At 35.4% G+C, this 22,899-nt stretch overlaps 2 protein-coding genes and 1 long non-coding RNA gene across 6 annotated transcripts in view; 1 reads left to right on the forward strand and 2 right to left on the reverse strand.

Annotated features, from left to right (window-relative positions):
- Nucleotides 1-1,716, reverse strand: part of LOC127508051 (deoxynucleoside triphosphate triphosphohydrolase SAMHD1-like) — a 142,070-nt gene extending 140,354 nt beyond the window's left edge. For all 3 annotated transcript variants that reach the window (XM_051885631.1, XM_051885622.1, XM_051885612.1), the window contains exon 1: nt 1,638-1,716. In XM_051885631.1, the coding sequence (XP_051741591.1) occupies nt 1,638-1,701 (64 nt within the window). In that variant the 5' untranslated portion in view covers nt 1,702-1,716. The remainder of the gene's footprint in view (nt 1-1,637) is intronic.
- A 956-nt stretch (nt 1,717-2,672) lies between these two features.
- On the forward strand, nt 2,673-21,939 carry LOC127508723 (uncharacterized). 2 transcript variants are annotated; one of them, XR_007928874.1, is made up of 5 exons: nt 2,673-2,833; nt 4,162-4,282; nt 4,596-4,687; nt 4,801-6,048; nt 21,876-21,939. It is a non-coding gene; the product is annotated as an uncharacterized LOC127508723 (long non-coding RNA). The 2 variants fall into 2 exon arrangements; XR_007928876.1 differs by having other exon boundaries at nt 4,190-4,282.
- On the reverse strand, nt 15,407-18,944 carry LOC127508564 (uncharacterized). Its single transcript, XM_051886654.1, has 2 exons — nt 17,537-18,944; nt 15,407-16,791 (listed from the first exon to the last, which is right to left on the reverse strand). The coding sequence occupies exons 1-2, from the start codon at nt 17,546-17,548 to the stop codon at nt 15,862-15,864; spliced, it is 942 nt and encodes a 313-aa protein (XP_051742614.1). The 5' UTR covers nt 17,549-18,944; the 3' UTR covers nt 15,407-15,861.
- Nucleotides 21,940-22,899: the final 960 nt, after the last annotated feature.

Genomic DNA, 22,899 nt, shown 5'->3' on the forward strand with positions numbered 1-22,899 from the left:
AAATTTACAGTGAAATTAATGCATGCTGATCAGTCATTTTCTTATGAATTACTGTTAATCAACAGCAGAATGATGCTGACATCAGTCATTTACTGTTCTTGTTTTCCTGTGAATTCACATGATAAAGTTGTTTAACCATGACACTGTGAGAAATTATATTGTGTAGTTGTTTTGTAGTGTTCATTATATTCATTTTCAAATTTCTGATCTAGTCAGAAGCGTGACAAATGAAAACATTTGTTAAAACAATGTCAAGCTGGAATATAAAATAAGCTAATGGGCTGATTTTAAGAATTCAGCATAAAGATTAACCAGTATCTTATTTCAAATTCATAATTGTTTGTAGATATTTCACAATAGTGAAGCAGCTGCTGAGGTTTATCTTTGAAAGGTGTGACATCATCTTGCAACACAAGATTTTTTTTTTTTTTTTTTTTTTTTCTTTCCATTACCTAATGATGCACAGACATCAATGCTCTACATACAAAACACAACAATGGTAACACTCAACAAATAATAATAATAATAAAAGATCAATTCTGAAGATTATGAAATAAACAAACAACACAAACGGATAAAAGTGAAACAAATATAAGTTGAGCAGCACAGATAAAACAAAACAAGAATCAAGAAACTTCATAATCTATTCATGCCGCACTGCATGCTGGGTACCTTCATAGTACACTGTAGAAATACAGTATGATATTGTTTGTTTACAGTAATTTTTTGAAAGTGCAGATATATACAAGAGAAGTCCTACTGTGAAATTACTGTGAAAGTCATGCAATTATTAGCCTGGAATATACTGGAATTTCACACTAAATTTTTAACAGTGTATGACATTCTATTTCATCTTAATTTTATGGATTAATTAAGAAATTCATTCTGAAGAAGAGCAGGAATAAATCCTTTTAGTGTTGAGTGTGATTTAATTTGTTGAGCTGTTATTCTCTTATTTGTAAAATTATTAGCATTATTAAGCATTACAGTAAAGAACTGTAATTTCAGTCACATATTCATTGTAAACGCATCAATTCACCTTTATTTTACAGTAATGGCTGTAGCAACAGATCATTTTACAGCAGTGTACTGTGTTTTTACAGTAGACTTGTATTTGATGATTTATAGTACTCTTGTTAATTTACTCTCAACGAGTAAGTTTGTTAAATTTGACAGTACATTGTTTAATGTATGTGGATTATTTATAACATGCCCTCTGTATTTATCTTTATTTTTATTTTTTTTTTAGTTTTCACTATGCGCTCCTTGTTTGAGCATGTTGGCATATTTGCAGGTTGCAAAGTACTGCCTTTAGTCTTTACAGCAGTGGTTCTTTGATTATGCATTTGACTTTATTTAACTGGGGCCCCAAGGAAAGCTTTGGCCCCAGGTCCCTACATCACAATCATCAAGTACATCACAATATAGAAGAGGATTGCAACTTCCATTTCATGCCGACTTTAACTTACCAGCAACAGTAATATGAAAATATGAGAGGAAATTATTGAAAATGACATCACAAGACCACAACTGCATGAAGTCTTTCTGCACCTTTTCTTTCTCTTTTTTTTTTTCAAAAAATTAAAATCACATTGAAATCAAAAAGGTAAAAACTCACATGTCCTGTCTTCTCTTACCTGTTGTTTGAAACAATGTTTTTATTTTTTCAACAGTTTTGTCGAAAGTTTTTTCATCAGACATCTTTCTTCTTTTTCTGTTGTCCTTCTGTTGTTATCAGTTTGGTCAGCTGTAACAAACTACAGTATGTTAATGAAGGTGTGTCGCTCTGCTTTCAGCTTTTATACCTGTGAGACTGTGAGGGGTGTGTCACAAAAACTGCTGAGCTTGATCACTGACATCAGAGACTTGAGAAGAGGTGAAGGTGAGACAGAAATGAAAGATGGGCCAGTTTAAGTCGAGTAACCCCTTTCATACAGGTTATTAAAGATTGGCCGATGACAAGTTTTGCCACACTGTAACTTAAACAGAGCAAAGCAGAATTTGAACTTACAATAAAGCATGTGTTTTCTGCTTGACTCATTTTGTAAGACATTGAGGAATGGCATAGACACTTTCAGTGAGATGCTTCATTAAAATAAAGCAGAAATATTGTTTTTTTGTTGTTGTTGTTTGTTTGTTTTTTACCTCTGTGGTTTATTAATTCTTCCTGGATTTACCGTGAGATGATGGCAGTGGTTTTAAAACCACCTCTTGACAATCCATAGATCTCTCTCTCTCTCTGATCCAGAATTGTTATTTTGGCTTTTAAATGCTATTTCATGCACGTACAGTGATGTGAAAAAGAAAGTACACCCTTTTGAATTTTATGGTTTTATGTATCGGGACATAATAAAAAATCATCTGATCCTTTGCAGGTCATAAAATTAGGTAAATACAGCCTCAGATGAACAACAACACATGACATATTACACTGCGTCATTATTTATTTAACAAAAACTAGGGTAACATGGAGAAGCCGTGTGTGACAAACTAAGTACACTCTTACGGCTTGTGTGTAAGTATCAGTCAGGCATTGCTAATCAAATTGTAACCAAGTTACAAAATATGTTTAAGGAAAAAAAACAAACAAACAAACACTTTGATTTCTCTCTCTCTCTCTCTCTCTCTCTAAGCCAATCAAAATGTTGTATTGCCTTCGTCCCGCCTTGCTGCATTGTTCGGTGGTTGAATCGGCTCAGTGCCGATCCATGTACAAAACAGATCACACCAGGTAGAGAGAGTGAGAGCACATCTTACTGCTGATCGGAAAAAGTTCTATGAATATATAATAGAGAGGTCGCAGTTTCATTAATCAGGTTTCCTGTGTATCTTGGTGAGTTTTGTCAATTATTTTGTCATGTTAAGCGATTTTGATCTGATTAGCCTACGAGGCTAAACCATGTGCTATGTTACAGCGCAACATGCGCTATTGCATCATAATCATTAAATCATAACGACTACTCTAATTTCAGTGAAATGTTTGTCTTTTTCATATCATCTTGTTCTATATGAAGTTCTATAATGTTCACTATTTGTAATATTGGGATTTAAGTATGCATTTATGCAGGCCAAATAGGCCAAATGTTCTAAATGAGGACGCAAGATAAATTTTCTAGTTTTTTTGCAAGTGTATATTGAAAATAATACACATTGAGTTTTTTTTTTTTTCCCTATTATTTTGTACCGTGGGATCTATAGTACAATGTTTGCAGCTAGGATGATGTTGTTTGATTATTATATCAGATCAAATCATTGAAATGCATCAGTATTTCATTGATGTTTTCACATACAGTGTTCATATATGTAACAAATGGAAGTTATTTTCATATAAATGATTATCATTAGGCCTAATTGATGTTAATGTTTAGACAAATGTTTTATGGTCATCTGTTTTGTAAATTCAGGTTTGGTCTTTTATAAAAGTATAATATATAATGAGATAATTGATTGATGATTGAGTGATGATTGACAATCAGTAGTGACACCTGATGTTAATAAGCAGAATCACTGAAGAAACAACAAGAGAAAAAGAGAGAGACACGACAACTACAACTGACTTCCAGCCATTAAACGTTATTACACTTATTATTAACCAGTTTGATTTTATTTCTGTCATACATCAACAAAAGTTCTTATTGAGAATTAACAGATGTTTAGATGTTAATGTTTTAATGAAAGTTTAGTTTGAAGTCACCATGATGGTGAAAAGCATTTCCTTTAGTTGGGCTCTTGACACTAAATGAAATCAGGCCATTACATGATGATACTATCATCATCAAAACATATTGTGACCAGATCACATTTTCTCTAGCCATAACAAATGTGCTTTTCAAATACAAAGTTGGAGCAGCCAAAGAAAAAGTAATAATAAAAAGTACAGAGTCAAGAGCCCAACTAAAGCAAACACTGACCTCTATCATGGTGACTTGAAATGAAACATTCCATAAAACATTAATTAACACCTTTTTTTCTCTCTTTCCTTCAAATGATTCTGCTCATTAACATCAGGTTTCACCAGTAATTGTCAATTACCACTCAATCATCAATCAATTATCTCATTAACTTTTAACACTGCTTCAGTGTTACTTTTAACACCCGGTAAGATGGACTCATATGTTCACTTTGGGGTGTTAATTTAACACTGTGGATTTTGCTGTGTAGTAACGAGGGGATTCTGTTCGTTGATCAGTGAGGAGTGTGAAACCTTAGATGGCGAGCCAACCAACTGGATCTTCTGGAGTCTCTGCGAACTTGAACTTCAAATCCTGAGAAACATTATGTGGTAGGACAGTTACCAACAAAGAATCTTACAGACATTGGAGGACATTTTTTTTTTTTTATTTTGGCCACTTTTGAAAGACTGCCGAACTGGTTGTGCACAATACACATACACTGATAAACACACAGACCAACATTAATTTAAAAAGGGGGTTTTATTTCATTTTATTTGTACGCCGGCTACATTCTATTGTGACTTTGTACAATATAATTTTCCTACTAAATTTACATTGAAACTGTTACAGTGAATCTGTCCATTCATTTGTGTTGCAATGTCTGAAACTCTTATGAACCTAGAGTTGTGTATTTACCTACAGGTGGGTTACAAAATGATTAACTGATTATCAGCAAACGTGACCAACTCTATAAAAGCAGATGTTTTGGCAGTTTGCTGCTCTGGAGCCCTCAGGTGTGTATTAACACAATGCCAAGGAGGAAAGACATCAGCAATGATCTTAGAGAAACAATTGTTGCATACGGCCATTTCAAAACAATTCAAAGACCTTTTTTTTTTTTTTACAGTGAAAGAGATTATTTAGAATTGGAAAACATTCAAAACAGTTGCAAATCTTCCCAGGATGGACGTCCCAGCAGATTCACCCCAAGATCAGACCGTGCAATGCTCAGAGAAACTGCAAAAACACAAGAGCTACACCTCAGACTCTACAGGCCTCAGTTAACATGTGAAATGTAAAATGACTGGGAGAAACGCTCTAAAAAGATCACAGCAGCACGGCTTAGGTTTGCAAAATTGCATCTGAACAAACGTCAAGTCTTCTGGAACAATGTCCTTTGGAAAGATGAGACCAAAGTGGAGAAAGTCATACAGAAAATGATTACTTCAAGTTATTGTTGTTAAAGGTGGTTCTACAAGCTATTGAATCATCAGGTGCACTTAGTTTTTCACACGTCTCCATTTTGGCCTAGTTTTTGTTAAATGAATAATGACCAGGGTTGGGGAAAGTTACTTTTAAAAGTAATGCATTACAATAATGCGTTCCTCCCTAAAAAAAGTAACTAATTGCGTTACTTAGTTACTTTTTTATGGAAAGTAATGCGTTACATTACTTTTGTTTACTTTTGCTCACCTGGGCTGGGCTGGGCTTGTTTGTTTTTTAATAACAACAAAAAAGTTCTATTTTTGGCAAATGTTAAAGCCCTTTCACACCAAAAGTGAAACGAATAAGCCTCAGGGTGAAGGAAATGCATATTTACTCCTGTACAGTAGAGGGCGCAGCTCAAACAAACTTTTCAGCTGTGCTGCCATTCTGGATTGCAGAAGAATAGCATACAGGAGAAGAGAAGGGTCTGGCAGCAGACCGTGGGTGAGTGGAGCTCCACTCTCGAACAGGAAATATGTCACCTCCACTTGTGTTTTACTAACGTCTACACCTACCCCAACCCTAAACCTACCCTTACAATAATGCAAATACAGTCATTAAATGACGCAAAATTAATTTGTGTTTTATTAATGTCTACAACTACCCCAACCCTAAACCTACCCTCACAATAAGCTCCACTAGTGGAGGTGACGTATTTCCGCCATTGAGTGGAGCTCCACTCGCCCCCTCAGGCTGTAGCCAGCCCCTATTGCAGGAGAAGGAAGTTCAAAACTCTTATTTCTAAATCTAATCTAAAGTATTTTTTTTTTTTTTTTTTTTTTTTTTTTTTTAATATGGTTGAATTAGGCCATTGAAAGTCAGCAGCAAAGATATTGGTTAATAAAGTGAGATTAAATACATAAAGTATATGTGTTGTTGTTCTTCTGAGGTTGTATTTATTGAGGTTGTATAATTTTAAGACCTGCTAAAGACCAGGTGATTTTTTTATGTCCTGATTAGACATGTGCCGATACACAGTAATACATACTGATAATGAACATACAAAATACTGTGAATAATAATCTTTATTATGAATAATTTAGATTTTTAGAATACATTAGGAGTACTTTTCAATCAAACGCTTAAAATGTACAACACTGCGTAAAAAAGACACACACACTCTGATTTAACCAGCAACTCAGATAGCAACATTGAAAAATCTTCTAACTGATTGCTGCAGGAACTCATGCTGTAGTAACACAGGGTTTATAATGTAAATGTATTAATAGCACAACACAATTGTTAGATTCAAATGGCATCAGGTCTTTTCATGATGACCACAAAACAATCATCATCTGATGTCATTTTGCTTTAGCTTCCTTTGCTACTGTAAATGTGTTTAACAAACACACTGCCACAGGAACCAGAAAAGACAAATGTAAAATAAGAGTTAAGAGCCCAACTAATGGAAACACTAATCACCATTATGGTGACTTCAAATGAAACACATTAGAGTTAAACCTCTGTTAATTCTCAATAACAACTTTTGTAGATGTCTAACATAAATAAAGTCAATCTGGTTAGTAATAAGTGAAGCTGGTAATGCTGTTTGTGGAGTTGTTTAATCCTCCTCTGTTGAGATCTTGAGAGATTTAATGTCTTTCATCTTCAGTTGATTTCATCTAAGGCTGTGGCTGAAGTCAGTTGTAGTTCTTGTGTTTCTGCTCGTCTCTTTTTCTGTTCTCTTCTTTCCTTCAGTGATTCTGTTTGTTATCAGGCTTATTAAGGCTCGGGTGACTTCATATTTAATATACACAGATTTTGTGGCCCAGATAAGGTCCAGTTTAGGTTAATTTCTTTGTTCTTGGCTGACATGTGGCTGTGGCCTGCTTGTGGCCCAGATCTGGCAAACAGAAGCGGCCCACACAAGGACCATAATTCATTGCAGCATGTGGGCCAGATCATCATGTGTTTGTCACATATCTAATATTGAATATTACTTAATCCGTTTGTGTTGGGATCACATGAATGAAGTTTGTTGCATTAACTGAAACTGGGTGGTGCTTGTTAGTTCCCAGCATGCATTGCATATGGCTGGATCAAGAGAGAAAATGTTTAAAAATAGATGTTATTTTATGTGTTTTGCAGTAAGATGAAAACAGGGGATGCTTGATAGTGTTTAATAGTGTTCACTTATATTGGAATTATTAGAATGTTTTAAATTTCACTGGGTTACCACTGTGGAGAAGAATGGAGCATTTGCTTAGGCTGTGGACTGGTGCTTCACTTTCAATTTCTGCTTTGCAATGAAAGTTAATGTTTAACAGTGTGTGCACTATTGTTAGCTTCTAGGCTGCTGATTCCCTACTCCAGTTTAATGATTCAGTCACATAACACATATATGAAGAGTTGAATGAAAAAACACATTGGTTGGATGAATGAATCATGTCAGGGAACCTCACAAATTCACTTTGAGACTGCTTAAAGGGTGGTATCACACACAGTTTCTGCCAATCTCATGTTAATTTTGAGTACATATAGAGTAACAATGCATCCTTCATATCTCCGAAAAGTCTTTAGTTTTATCATATTTATAAAAGATAGACACGCTAAACCGAGTCTTTCTGAAAAAAGCGGAGATCCTGGAGGCGTGTCTGTCGTCAGTGTCGTGGGTGGAGCTAAAGAGTCACGAGCACGCGCAGCTTCTGAGATGTCTGCTAGCTGCGACATCATTATAAATAAAAAGGGAACAAAAACGTTTGTGGTTTTTTACATTTTATGCACTTGTACACCGAATGCCAACAAACATCACAGACATCAGATGCAGCTTTACTCACCAACCACGATCTGCAAATCCAGCGCTGAACTGTGACTTGTTTACAAAGTATTCATCACCGAAATCCTGGGAACAAACAAACATACATGAGACTTCAACAAGAGACAATAAATAAATTCATCGTTTACACACTTCGTTTATCCTAAATGTTAGTACATTATACATAAAATGCAACCTTTCAGAATAAATAAACAGGATGAACATTCCTTTAGTTTGATAGTATCAATTAAAGCACGACAATAAAGACTTTGGACTTATAATTCTCCATAAACTTATAATCTCTAAAATTGGACTTTAATTCTCATGCCAATCATATAAGATTGTTTTATGAGTTTACTGGGCAATAAGTTTGTATGAAATGATCATTTCAGCTTTATCTCCTCTATTAGTTTGTCATTATCAGATCATTTACTGATACTGCAAAAATAACAGTCTTACTGGCACGTCATTGTTTTGAGGAATTCATATTTTGCTTTATTTAAAAGAATTGCTTGCTTATATACAAATTAATGTATTTCATATTTATGCAATAAAGTTAAGCTAGAAAATCAAGGCTGCAGTTTTTTGTCAGAATTTACTTTAGTTCTTTGTATTTTCTGTTCCTTCCCAAAGTTTGATCCCCACACAGGCTTTCAAAGCTAGTTTGATATTGTTGATTTGTGACTGAACATGTTTCTGAACTATAAAGAGTAATTCAGTCTTTGCTTTATCTTTATAAGCCTTATTAATGACAGGCTAATGTGAGGCGACGACCTGCTTTAGATAAAGAAATTACTAAAATACCATCTGGAAATCACACAGGTCAGAGGATAAGAGAACAAAACAGCAACAAGCCACTAAAATATTCACATGAGACAGATTAAAAATGAAGCACTAGATCTATGTTATGATAGTTATTGTTCTTGACAGTCGACTCGACAGAAACAATGACGCCAGTGAAATAATCAAAGCAGTAAATCAGTCACTCTTTAAACATACAAAAGATGCATAAGTTACCCGTACAGCATTGTACTTTGCTTGCTTCGAGTTTTACAAGTAAACAGCTTATTACAGTTTGTATTGTACAAGACATGGTTTCTTTTGGTCACGAATAATAGAAAAAACATTGTTTTTTATCTGGTAATATAAGTGAATCCAGTGAAGCTGTTAAATGAGTAAAACAGCTCAGAAGAGCAAATCAGACGATGAGGGTCTTTCAGATTTGATTTAAACTTTTATTTGTTTTTGATCATAAACTTGTGTGCTTACAGAAGAGAATTTGACTCCATTAAACTGGGGTCGTAACATTTCCTAGCATTCATGACCATAATTGTTTATGATTTGAATAATCTCACATGAATAACCTACTATATCAATAGAAACCTGCTAAATTACAAAAACATAATACTGTTCTATCCATAGATGTAAGTCATCCGCCATATTGAAATGATCAAAGCGGACCCTTGAACAAGATGACTGAGCGTCTGCAACTGTAGATGAATGTATTAATATCTAAAGCTGCCATTTTTTGGCCTTTACCAACATACAATGCATCTACTGTAAGGGTGAAGACCTGAACTAAAGCAAACACTGATCTCCATGATGGTGACCAAACTAAACATTTTCAATAAATCATCAACGTCTAAACCTCTGTTAATTCTCAATAAGAGCTTCTGTAGACGTGTGACAGAAATAAAGTCAGTTTGGTTAGTAATAAGTGAAGCTGGTAATGCTGTTTGTGGAGTTGTTTAATCATCCTCTGTTGAGCTCTTGAGAGATTTAATGTCTTTCATCTTCAGTTGATTTCATCTAAGGCTGTGGCTGAAGTCAGTTGTAGTTCTTGTGTTTCTGCTCGTCTCTTTTTCTGTTCTCTTCTTTCCTTCAGTGATTCTGCTTGTTAACAGGCTTATTAAGGCTGAGATGACTCTATATTTAATATACACAGATTGTGTGGCTCAGATAAGGTCCAGTTTAGGTTTATTTCTTTGCTCTTGGCTGACATGTGGCATTGCTGTGGCCTGTTTGTGGCTCAGATCTGGCAAACAGAAGCAGACCACACCAGGACCGTAATTCATTGCAGCATGTGGGCCAGATCATCATGCCACATGTGCCAGATGTGGGCTGGATCTGGGCCGACACAATGTTGCCATCTGGATAGTAGCTTCTTATTGCATATAATAAAAGTGGTGCAGGGGTGTATGATTAACTGAAACGATTAAAGAGCAATATTTAACACTTTACAATAAGATCCCATTAATTAACTTTAGTTAATGCATTAACACACAATGAGCAACAGCTACAAAAATAACAATTTTATTCAGCAAATTTGAACCGTTGTCATATGTAGTGAACTCAGTGCAGGCTTCCTTGTTTATGTCTGAATGCCGGCTGATTATTGGCTGGATCCTGTGTCAGCATCACATGCATGCGTCGTGCTGCTCACGTGTTCAGCTTCGGCCAGTACTGAGTTGGCATTAATAATTAATGAAAATAAGCTTAAATGCTTGAGAATTTAACATAAAAATACATAACTGACATAGCAAAATGAAATAAAATTATACCTTGTGGATAAACCTTTGCCATAAGTCATGTCAAGACTTACAAACAACATAGCTGATGATGTTGTTAACAGCTTTTATTTTACTTACTTTTCTTTGTAACATTTCCTATTAAAATAACTATTTGTTTTAGTAAAAGTCTTTTGAAACATTTCTGCTTTCTCTTTATCTCCAGTGTCTCTCTTTGCAACTTCCTCTTCTATACTTAACACTGGATATTCATAATCTCTCTGTGTTCCATTGAAACGATTTAGTTAGTTTGAAACAAATACATACAAAAATGATAAAGAGAAAATAAAGAAAAATAATGTATTACAAAACAAGTTCAATAAAACGTAAGTAGCAGGCAAAATTTTGTACTAACAAAGCCAAAGAGAATCAGTTCATCTTAATCCTTTTTTTTTTCTATGCACATGTGAAAGGACATTTATGCCTCCAGCTTCTCTATAACTAAGAAACACTTTTTTTATGTGTAGATGCAAAACATTATGCATGGTCTGTAACTCTGATTTCTTAGCATGGCCTATTTTTATGTGTCAAAACTGTGCTGAATGATCTTCCAGGTCATTCCAGGTTTAAATGAATGCTATTTTCCATTATATAAGCTGTGTGTATTTTACTCTGAACACTTCTTTGTGTCTGTTGAGATCTTCCCATGATCATTCAGCACAATTTTGATAATGTATGAAAACTGTTAAATTAACTTCAGTAGCAGTTTACAAGAAGTTTCAGTTGTCAGTAAATAGGATGTGGCATTAGAACATGCTCTTGATTTGTAAGCTACTGTAGGAACAGTATGCAGAATGTTTAGACATCATTTATATTTAAAATTCAATGTAACATTTTAGTTAATAGTAACAAACATAAAAAAAAAAAAAAAAAAATAGATGTAATCTTTGTAAATGATTAACCAACATGTTTACTGTACTCTATGGCAGTGCCCTTTGCATGACACTTTATTACCATTCACTTCCTTTATCTTCAGTCACCATAGAGAATGTGTATAAAACGTGTATAAAAAAATCATCTGGTCCTTGGCAGGTCATAAAATTTGGAAAATAAAGCCTCAGTTGAACAACAACACTTGACATTCACTCCATGTCAATATTTGTTTAGGAAAAATAAAGCCAAAATGGAAAAGCCAGGGGTGACAAACTTAGGAAACAATTACTGCTAAAATATGAATTTAAGAGGGTAAGTATCAGTCAGGCACTGCTAATCACATGATTAATGGATCATCTGCAAACGTGACCAACTCTATAAAAGCTGAAGTTCTGGCAGTTTGAGCGTCTGGAGACTTCAGATGTGTGTGTAACACAATGCCAAGGAGGAAAGACATCAGCAATGATCTTAGAGAAGCAATTGTTGCTGCCATCAATCTGGAAAGGGTTACAATGCCATTTCCAAACTATTTGAAGTCCATCATTTACAGTGAGGAAGATTATTCACAAGTGGAAGACATTCAAAACAGACACTGTGAGAGCTGTGCATTAACAAATGTCCACAAACCTCAATAAACTGGAGCAATGTTGTAAAGAACAGTGGGCCAAAATTCCTCCAAAATGATGTGAGAGACTGATGAAGTAATAATTTTCTGTATGACTTTAAGTTATTGATGCTAAAATGGATCTACAGGCAATTGAATCATAGGGTGTCCTAACTTCGTCACCCATGGTTTTACCATCTTGGCTTTATTTTTGCTAAATAAATAATGACATGGTGTGACATGGTTTTATTTTCCTTAAGACCTGCCAAGCACTGTGTGTGTTGTACTCTGAACACTTCTTTGTTTCTGTTGTGTTCTTCCCATGATCATTCAACACAATAAATATCTAACACAAGAAATCCTGAAGTATGTAATCTAACCTGTGTAGCAAAAAGAGATCTACATTAAAATTCAATCCTAGCTCATTTCATTATTTCAACATTTCAAACCTATAAAATCCACTCCCAAACTTACACAAATCTCTTCCTCTTGCAGCAATAGTACATGTTCTCTCTGACTCGCACGTTTCTTGTTTCTCTGAAACCGTTTAAATCACTTTCAGCATCAGAGCAGTGACTCATATGAAACTTTCTGTGTTTTCATTCTCGTGCCATCAACACTAGTGAACGAAACCTATGGAGTTATGATCTATGACTGTGATACGAGTGGTTCTTAGTTTTATTTATTTATATTTGAAATATAAATGGATTAAATATAATTTCTTTTTTCCTTTTTATAGCTTTTTGTAACTCAATGATCAGGTTTAGCGATTTTCAGATTATAATTCTGTTGGACTGCAGATGAGAAATAATCTAGATCATCTTTCAGTCTTATGATCACTCTCTCTACGGTTAATGAAACAACATGACGAAACACTCATTATCACCTTCAGCAAATTTGACAATGACAATCTGTATTGTTTTTCTTTAGTATTGTGTTGAAATTCCGTTCATGGATATCTCCGCCCCGTGAGGAGTATTAATTGAGCGGTTTGTGTATATATATATAAAGGGCATCCCCAGGCTAGTGTGGTATCGCGTCATCATTGCGTCATTGTTGTGTCTGGGTTTCCGGTAGTCCGCCGCGATATTTGAGGTAGGTGTTTGCTTAGCATGGCTATAGTTTGGCATTCGTATTGTTTATTGGCTAACTTTTTCTGTGCAGCTGGTGTCTGTTCGTGGTTACTTTATTACTGCTCTCGAGGGTTGGCTCCCCTGCGTTACTGCTATAGAGTTCCTGTTTGAAAAGAAATCACTTGAATGTACGACACAGTGTGCTGTGAGGGGCTGCTGCTCTCCTGTCAGGTACGTAAAGTGTATTTTTCAGGTGCGTGCACGGAATGCTAATGAGTTTATTTGGTGTATGTGTGATGCGTTATTTTTCTGTTCAGTGAACTTTAGGGAATTGGTTTGCCGGATATCTAACCGGAAGTCCTGTTTGATGGTATTTATTTATTTATTTATTTATTTATTTATTTATTTATTTTTTTATTTTTTTAACTGTGTTTTGGTTTTGTTTGTTTATTGTGGTGAGACTCATAACCAGTGCTGTTCTGATCCACTTACAATTCTGGGAAGATAAAAATGGGTTATTCTTAATCACCATTGAAAAGTTTTAAGGTATTCCTCAGCTTCTCACGAGAAAGCTTCTCTTCATTTGAACGGTTTAGCTTTGGTTTTGTAAATATTTCACAAGCACTTGGTTTAAGCCTTTCTTTAGGGAAGGTAAGAACCTCTTTAACCTGAAAGGCAAGGCTAACCTGATCCCACACATAAAACTCGCTGTCTTTTATTTCAAGTTTTTGAAAGAAAGCCTGGTTTCCATTGATTACCTGTTGGTATTTGTGATTTCTACAAATAGCTTGTGCTCTCCAGATGATTTGATTTCCATCATAAGAAATCAATGGGCTGGATGTAAGCAGTGGATATTGACTGAACTTCTCATTATTCTGAGGGCTGTGAACGAGAACAACATACTCAATCAACTTATTGAAAAGTTTGGTCTCGTATACCCTGAGAACCGGCTCTTCACCTTCACACATCTGCTTCTTGTAGGCCTCCATCAGTTCAGTCAGAAGAAACGTGAAGCAGAAGTTGCTATAGTGTGAGTTTTCATTATTGAATGCTGGTGATGTGGTGAATTTACTCAGGAACGGCTGCTGGGTTTTTTGGGTTTGTTATATTTGATCTGCTTTGTTGTTTGTTCTTTGTGGTCATTTGTGTGTTTTGATTTATTCGGTCTAATCTGTTACTCTCGTTAAATTATTATTATTAATACTCAAGGGGGGCTTTTTTTAAAGCCCATTGCTTAGCCTGCCCTCCTCTGGGCGCACCCCAGCTCAGTGGTGAGAATTGTCGTTGTGTGGTGATCCATTTGTTCTCTACCTAAATATTAGCAATCTGGAGTGGTTGGCTGCCACCAGCATCATATTACTATATGACCTGTGATTCCTTTTTAAAACTATTTATTATGATTCAATAAAGTGTTTTGGTTTTTTTTTGTTTTTTTTTTTTTTTTTGTACATATCCACGTCTCATTGTTTGGTGATTTGTGGGAAGAAAATTGAACTTGTGTGCCCTTGGTTGATATTTCCCGGCTGATTAAGTTTGGGGTGGTGTAGTCGCTACTTTGTATATATTTGAATACGAGAATGCCCTCTCTGTGCCACAGTATTATTTTTGCACAATATTCAATGAAGTGCAATTTCTTTGTTCTGTGTATTTTGTACTTTTACCATATTGGTTTTTTTTTTTTAGCATGGTTCAGTTTTGTAAAATGCTGTAGGCTTATCTTTATTTCTTAACTTTTTACAATGTTATTTACTTTCTGTAAGACCCTTTGATGTATGAAACAGATTAATTAGCAATTCATTAATCACAAGATATTATGAAGCAGTGTCAGGGAACACAGACTCAGAGGTGACGGTGAGTAACAGTTTGATAATAGGGTTGAATGACTGGATGACAGCAGCATATGAACATAAACACCAGAGTGCAGTGAGAGATGAGGACAGTCCGACAAGGGTACGTTGCACCACACACACCTTTTAATCTCAGTTCATGGAACAGATAATGACTCGTGTCTTACAGATCTTGTCAGATGAAGCAGACGACACAGGACACCAGGAGTAGGCGAACACAGGAGATGGAGAACGGTGAGTATCACACAAAGGAAGGTAATCACAGGTTAGTAACACATCAGACATATTAGCAGTCCTAGCTGTAAACAGTAAGACCAGACAAGGGATGTTTAAGGTGCTGGCTTATATGGAGAGCAGCTGATGAGGATGATGGCAGACAGGTGTGGTGATGGTGGAGTGTGCTCAGGTGGTAGCCAGAGAGGATTATGGGAGATGTAGTGTGCTGTGGTGACTGCAGATCCTGACAAGCAGATCTATGCTTCTGATCTATGAAGCAGAGAAACTCACGCACAAAATAAAGGAAAGATCTCCACATTTGTTACAGTGTAAGAGAAAATAAATCATTGCTCCACCGTTGTTGCAAACACAATACAGTTCTTTTTTTGTCAGTTGACAACAAACTGAAAAAGGTACTTTTGACTAAGCATTTTTTGACACTTAAGTCAAAACTTAAGATTATTTTAAGAGCATTTCTGAGAAGTTTTACACATACGGGCCCTGATGTAAAAAGTGACATGAAATTTTTTTTTTTTTTCTTATCATTTTCCACTCTTGCCTGTTTTTAGTGTTCAAACAAACAACTCCTTATTATAGTCTTTCAATGACAAGTATTGGTAAGATTCAAATCACCCTCCACCTTTTTTTTTTTTTTTAACTTCTTTAGTAAACAAGCTATTTGGTAAAACCCCACAAAGCCACAGAACCAATGCGCACACCTTTGATCCACTTACAATTCTGGGAAGATAAAAATGGGTTATTCTTAATCACCATTGAAAAGTTTTAAGGTATTCCTCAGCTTCCTCACGAGAAAGCTTCTCTTCATTTGAACGGTTTAGCTTTGGTTTTGTAAATATTTCACAAGCACTTGGTTTAAGCCTTTCTTTAGGGAAGGTAAGAACCTCTTTAACCTGAAAGGCAAGGCTAACCTGATCCCACACATAATACTCGCTGTCTTTTATTTCAAGTTTTTGAAAGAAAGCCTGGTTTCCATTGATTACCTGTTGGTATTTGTGATTTCTACAAATAGCTTGTGCTCTCCAGATGATTTGATTTCCATCATAAGAAATCAATGGGCTGGATGTAAGCAGTGGATATTGACTGAACTTCTCATTATTCTGAGGGCTGTGAACGAGAACAACATACTCAATCAACTTATTGAAAAGTTTGGTCCCATATACCCTGAGAACCGGCTCTTCACCTTCACACATCTGCTTCTTGTAGGCCTCCATCAGTTCAGTCAGAAGAAACGTGAAGCAGAAGTTGCTATAGTGTGAGTTTTCATTATTGAATGCTGGTGATGTGGTGAATTTACTCAGGAACGGCTGCTGAGCTGCACTTTCTTCTTCGGTTCTCTCTGGGAACAAACTCTCGAGGAAACGCTCCTCAGCGGCTCTGATATCAGCTTCATTGATCTTCAGGCTCCACCATGAAAATGAATCTTCATCAAGACCCTTGAAACCTTCTGAGTTCAGGATCTGTGGAAGTCCTGTCTTGTTAGTGGCATGAGCCACTTCTGTGATGTGAAATTCAACAGGAGTTGGATAATCTGGGATGTATTTTTTTGAAATATATTTCTTATAAATATCTTCTTGTTTTATCTCATCTGTCTGTTTCAGATCATCTATGCTGATGTGTTGTTGCTGTAATAATATCTCTTCTGATCCTCTAGAATTTATTCTCTTTATCATGTTCACCTGGGAAAATAAAGTTTATTACTAAGTTACTAAAGGTATGTATGTTATAATAATACATCAAATGGTAAAATTAGGATTTCAGGTAACACTTTATTTTAGGGTCTTTTAACTAGTTGCTTATTAGCATGCATATTACTAGAATATTGGCTATTTATTAGTACTTATAAAGCACAATTAATGCTATTATTTATTATAAATGCTACTATTAATGCTTTATTCTGCATGACCTTATTCTACATTCTTAATCCTACCCAATACCTAAACTTAACAACCACCTTACTAACTATTAATAAGCAGTAAATTAGGAGTTTATTGAGGGAAAAGTTGTAGTTAATAGTTTATGTGTTCCCTATACTACAGTGTTACCGGATTCTGTTTTCCTATATATGTTGGTTTGTTATAGTAATGATTAAGGTGAATTGTCTAAATAGTAATAAAGTCTGCAAACATTTATATAAATGAAGCAGCACTGATTATTTTGCCATGTGTGTATCTAGTGTAACAATAGCATGTACAAAATAATACATAATACAACTGAAGCAATTATGTAGTCGTAGACTGCTGTCAAATTACATCATTTTTCTTTATCTCTAACAATTAAAAAAAAAAAAATGCATTAAAACAGTTTTCTTATTGCTGTAAAATTATGACTTCTGGGTCGAGTATGTTCAATGTTTTACAGTTGGTCCTATAATACTGTAAATTGTGCTAGTGTGATGTCAAATCTAAAGAATTGCCTACTTACTGTGTTTGCCATTTCATGAGGTTTATGGTTTCAAGAAAAGTGTGATGTTCTTCTGCTGTCTTGTGACGACTGTGAGATCCTCTGCTGGGTTTTGAAGGCTTTCAATGTCACCCCTATTAGGGTGGAGCTTTTACTTTAGAAATGTATCTTACATAATCAGGAAACTTTTAAAATAATTTATCTTGTTAACTGATAGCAGATAAAAAGATAAAGAGAGCAAATAAAGCAAAATGATGTGTCATGCTGCTGGCTGTGGTAGATTAGCCTATCGTTTATCTTACGCGCACATTAAACAGCTGTTAAACAGTATCTGTTTCTACCGGCATGTGGGACTGTTGTCAGACGGCAAACTTAAAGAAAAAACAGCCACTGAACCTGTTGTCTTTCATTCATTATTAGAAGAGCTACACAAATCATCTCAAAACGGGGAAAAAAAGCATCCATAAAAATTCCACAAAGCCAAGTGACTGATCACGAAGCAGAATGATTGCTTTTATTTTTCAAATGACATTGATTTAGTTTAATTAGTTGAGGTTTGCCTCACTATATTTGATGTATTCTGCATATGTGTGTGTTGATCAATGGTTTGATTAGACCAATGTTGAATGATCAGTATTAATTAGTACGATTCTAATGCAGTGTTCCAGTGAAAGTGATGTAGTTAAAGAGTAATTAAACACAACTTAAAGGGTTAGTTCACCCAAAAATGAAATTTCTGTCATTAATTATGTCGTTCCACACCCGTAAGACCTTCGTTCATCTTCAGAACACAAATTAAGATATTTTTGATGAAATCCGAGAGGTATGTGACTCATCCATGGACATCAATATAATCAACACTTTCAAGGTCCAGAAAGGTACTAAAGACATTGTTAAAACAGTCATGTGACTGCAGTGGTTCAACCTTAATGTTATGAAGTGACGAAATTACATTTTGTGCGCAAAAACAAAACAAAAATAACAACTTTGTTCAACAATATCTTCTCCTCTGTGTCATTCTCATACGCTGTTTACTTCCAGCGCTTTCAGGTTTTACGTCAGAACCCCTATAAAATACACACCTGAGCAGGTTCAAACTGTAAGGTGTGGAATTGTTCGTGTAAATGATCACATTCTTAAAATAATTCTGTGGTTTACTGTAAGGAAGTGTTTATCATCAGAAGTTGTGTGAAGAACAGCTGATAAAAGTTTGTTTCCATTGTGAACTTTCACTTTCTTTGAACATCACTGTTAGCTGCAACAGACTTTTTTTTAATGAAGAATAACATTAAAGCTTGTCAGAATGTAATAGTTAAAAAGGGTTCAAAGGGTTTATCATTTAACTTTAAATAAAAGATAGACATACAAATATGACAACAATAAAATAAGGAATTATAAAAAGTGCAGAAAGGAAGGAAAAGGCTGTTGCAAACACTTATAGGCCTATAATTAAAATTACTAATATTTCCTAACGCTGCTGTCATCAATGAAAATTAAGAGCAGCTTAACTTTAAGCATCGACTTTAAAAAAAACAACCTGTTTAACACGAAATACTATTCTCGTTTGTTTCACTATATGTACGGGCCACAAGAGAAATAATGGAATAAATTAAGACAGTTATATACTGTTATCACCATATTATGTTGAAATTCATTTCTCATCATCTCTGAGAGAATATGTTCTGTTAAAGCAGCGTCAGCTCCTGACTTTCACTTTCTGTAGTGAATACTGACAGAAGTTTTTTCTTTTCAAGTCTCCCCCACCTTTTCAAGAGATTAAAATAACATTGAAATTAAAACAATTTGCTGAAAAGAATCACAAAAGGTAAAAACTCACATAACCTCTGTCTTCTCTTATCTGTTGTTTGATGAAACAATGTTTTTATTTTTTTAACAGTGTTTTCAAAAGTTTCTTCATCAGACATCTTTCTTCTTTTTCTTTTGTTCATATGTTGTTATCAGTTTGGTCAGCTGTAACAAATTACAGTATGCTAATGAAGGTGTGTCGATCTGCTTTCAGCTTTTATACCTGTGAGACTGTGAGGGGTGTGTCACAAAAACTGCTGAACTGCTGAGAGAGAAATTAAAGATGGGCCAGCTGAAGTCGAGTAACCCCTTTCATACAGGTTATTAAAGATTGGCTGATGACATTGTTTTGCCACACTGTAACTTAAACAGAGCAAAGTAGGATTTGAACTTACAATAAAGCATATGTTTTCTGCCTGATCAGAAGCTCATTGTGTAAGACACTGAGGAATGGCATAGACACTTTCAGTGAGATGCTTCATTAAAATAAAGCAGTGGGTTTTTGTTGTTGTTGTTTTATCTCTGTGGTTTAATAATCCGTCCTGGATTTGCCGTGAGATGATGGCAGGGGTTTTAAAACCACCTCTTGACAATCCATAGGTCTCTCTCTCTCTGATCCAGAATTGTTATTTTGGCTTTTAAATGCTATTTCATGCATGTACAGTGAGGTGAAAAAGAAAGTACACCCTATTGAATTCTATGGTTTTCTGTAACAGGACATAATAAAAAGTCATCTGATCCTTGGCAGGTCATAAATTAGGTAAATACAGCCTCAGATGAACAACAACACATGACATGTTATACTGTGTCATTATTTATTTAACAAAAATTAGGCCAACATGGAGAAGACCATTATTTTACAGTGAGGGAGATTATTCACAAGTGGAAAACATTCAAGACAGTTGCCAATCTTCCCAGGAGTGGACGTCCCAGCAGATTCACCCCAAGAGCAGACTGTGTAATGCTCAGAGAAACTGCAAAAAACACAAGAGCTACACCTCAGACTCTACAGGCCTCAGTTAACATGTGAAATGATAAATGACCGGGAGAAACGCTCTAAAAAGATCACAGCAGCACGGCTTGTGTTTGCAAAATTGCATCTGAACAAATGTCAAGACTTCTGGAACAATGTCCCTTGGAAAGATGAGACCAAAGTGGAGAAAGTCATACAGAAAATTATTACTTAAAATTATTGTTGTTAAAGGTGGTTCTACAAGCTATTGAATCATCAGGTGCACTTAGTTTTTCACACTTCTCCATTTTGGCCTAGTTTTTGTTAAATAAATAATGACCAGGGTTGGGGAAAGTTACTTTTAAAAGTAATGCATTACAATATTGCGTTCCTCCCTAAAAAAAGTAACTAATTGTGTTACTTTTTTATGGAAAGTATACTTAAGTATTTTTAAGTTTACTTTTTCTCACCCGGGCTGGGCTTGCTTTTTTGTTTTTTAATAACAACAAAAAAGTTCTATTTTGGCAAATGTTAAGGCCCTTTCACACCAAAAGTGAAATGAATAAGCCTCAGGGTGAAGGAAATGCATATTTACTCCTGTACAGTAGAGGGCGCAGCTCAAACAAACCTTTCAGCTGTGCTGCCATTCTGGATTGCAGAAGAATAGGATACAGGAGAAGGAAGTTCAACACTCTTAAGGCTGGAACACACCAAGCCGACGCCGACGAACTAGTGGTGACAAAAGCAGACTGCGGGGTTGGCTCACGTCGGCAGCCTCTGGGTCCAAAGTTGTTCTGACACACCAAACCGACGCTCGACACCCGACGGCCAAGTAGCACGTCCGTTCTGCGCCTGCGCAAGATGAAATGCATTTCCGTACCAGCAGGTGGCCAATCAGAATGATCAGATGGCCCGACGGACCAACGAGCGCCTACATTTCGAATCGGCCGGAAAAAAGCCGACGAGGACCAACTTCAGCCGACGGTGCGGAACACACTGAGAAAACTTAGTCGGCCGACGAGCAAAAACTGCCCGACAGCCGACCGTCGGCTTGGTGTGTTCCTGCCTTTATTTCTAAATCTAATCGAAAGTATTTAATTATTAATATGGTTGAATTACATCATTGAAGGTCAGCAGCAAAGACATTGGTTAATAAAGTGAGATTAAATACATAAAGTATATTTGTGATTTAATATAGTTAATTACAGGCTTGAATAAAATTGTGAGATTGCATTTCACCGTTTTTATTCGTTTTGAGGAATACTGAATGTTTTTGTGCAAGTGAAATGAGTAAATGCATGTTCACATTTAATCTAGAACTACAATACCCATCATGTTCACGCAGCGACAACACCTCTGACCTTCATATCTCTCAACATGGGGACAGGAGAGCTGTCAGTCAATAAATGTGCAAAAGTAACTTGCGTTACTTATTTGAAAAAGTAATTTAGATATTTTGTTGTAAATTGAAAAAGTAATGCGTTACTTTACTAGTTACTCGAAAAAGTAATCTGATTTTGTACCTCAAGTTACTTGTAATGCGTTACCCCCAACACTGATAATGACATGCTATAATATGTCATGTGTTGTTGTTCTTCTGAGGTTGTATTTACCTAATTTTAAGACCTGCTAAAGACCAGATGATTTTTTTTATGTCCTGATTAGACATGTGCCGATACACAGTAATACATACCGATAATGAACATGTACGATATTGTTACCCTATAGGCAAAAAAAAAAAAATACTGTGAATAATAATCTTTATTATGAATAATTCAGATTTTTAGAATACATTAAGAGTACTTTTCCATCAAACACTTAAAATGTACAACACTGCGCTTACGCTGCGTAAAAAAGGTATGCGCAGTCTGATGTAAACAACAACGTGCTGCGCATGACGGAACGAGTGAAGGAGACTCGCTGAATGAAAATGAACATTCACTTTCTGACAGAAGATGGCGCTGATGGAACAGCAGAAATGCAACCGTAACTTTCTCTAAAAACCAGTATAAAATGTTTCAAAAAGACATTCAGATTTTTGTATTTCCAGTGGTTTATCACAACAAATACTTAAAGACTTAATAGGCAATTTATTTTCTTAATTTAATTAATTTAACTTAATATTTAGAAGTATTTTTCACTGTCAGTTTGTTAACAAATGACCCAGTCAACAATTTCCTCTCACATTGATCTCATCATGAGCTCCAGGATACTTGTGATGTGGTCACAGTGTAACCTCACAGCACTCTCACTGTGATATCATATTAAGGCATGTGAATAATTGTAAAACATTGTTTACTTAAGTTTTAACTCAATCTATATAATAAAAATCATTAATATTATAAGAGAGTTATATTAAAATGGGCTGAGTTTCAAAACGGCAATGTAAATGAATTGAGACTGTAACAAGAGACAATAATCATTCATTTATCTGGATTAAACACTTTGTTTATCCTAAATGTTAGTACAATATACATAAAATGCAACCTTTCAGAATAAACAGGATGAACATTCCTTTAGTTTGATAGTATCCAGTAAAGCACGACAAAGACTTTGGACTTTAATTCTCATGCCAATCAAAGATTTTTTATGAGTTTACTGGGCAATAACTTTGTGCGAGATGATC

This window comes from Ctenopharyngodon idella, chromosome 1, assembly GCF_019924925.1.
Source record: "Ctenopharyngodon idella isolate HZGC_01 chromosome 1, HZGC01, whole genome shotgun sequence".
In the NCBI taxonomy this organism is placed as follows: domain Eukaryota; kingdom Metazoa; phylum Chordata; class Actinopteri; order Cypriniformes; family Xenocyprididae; genus Ctenopharyngodon; species Ctenopharyngodon idella.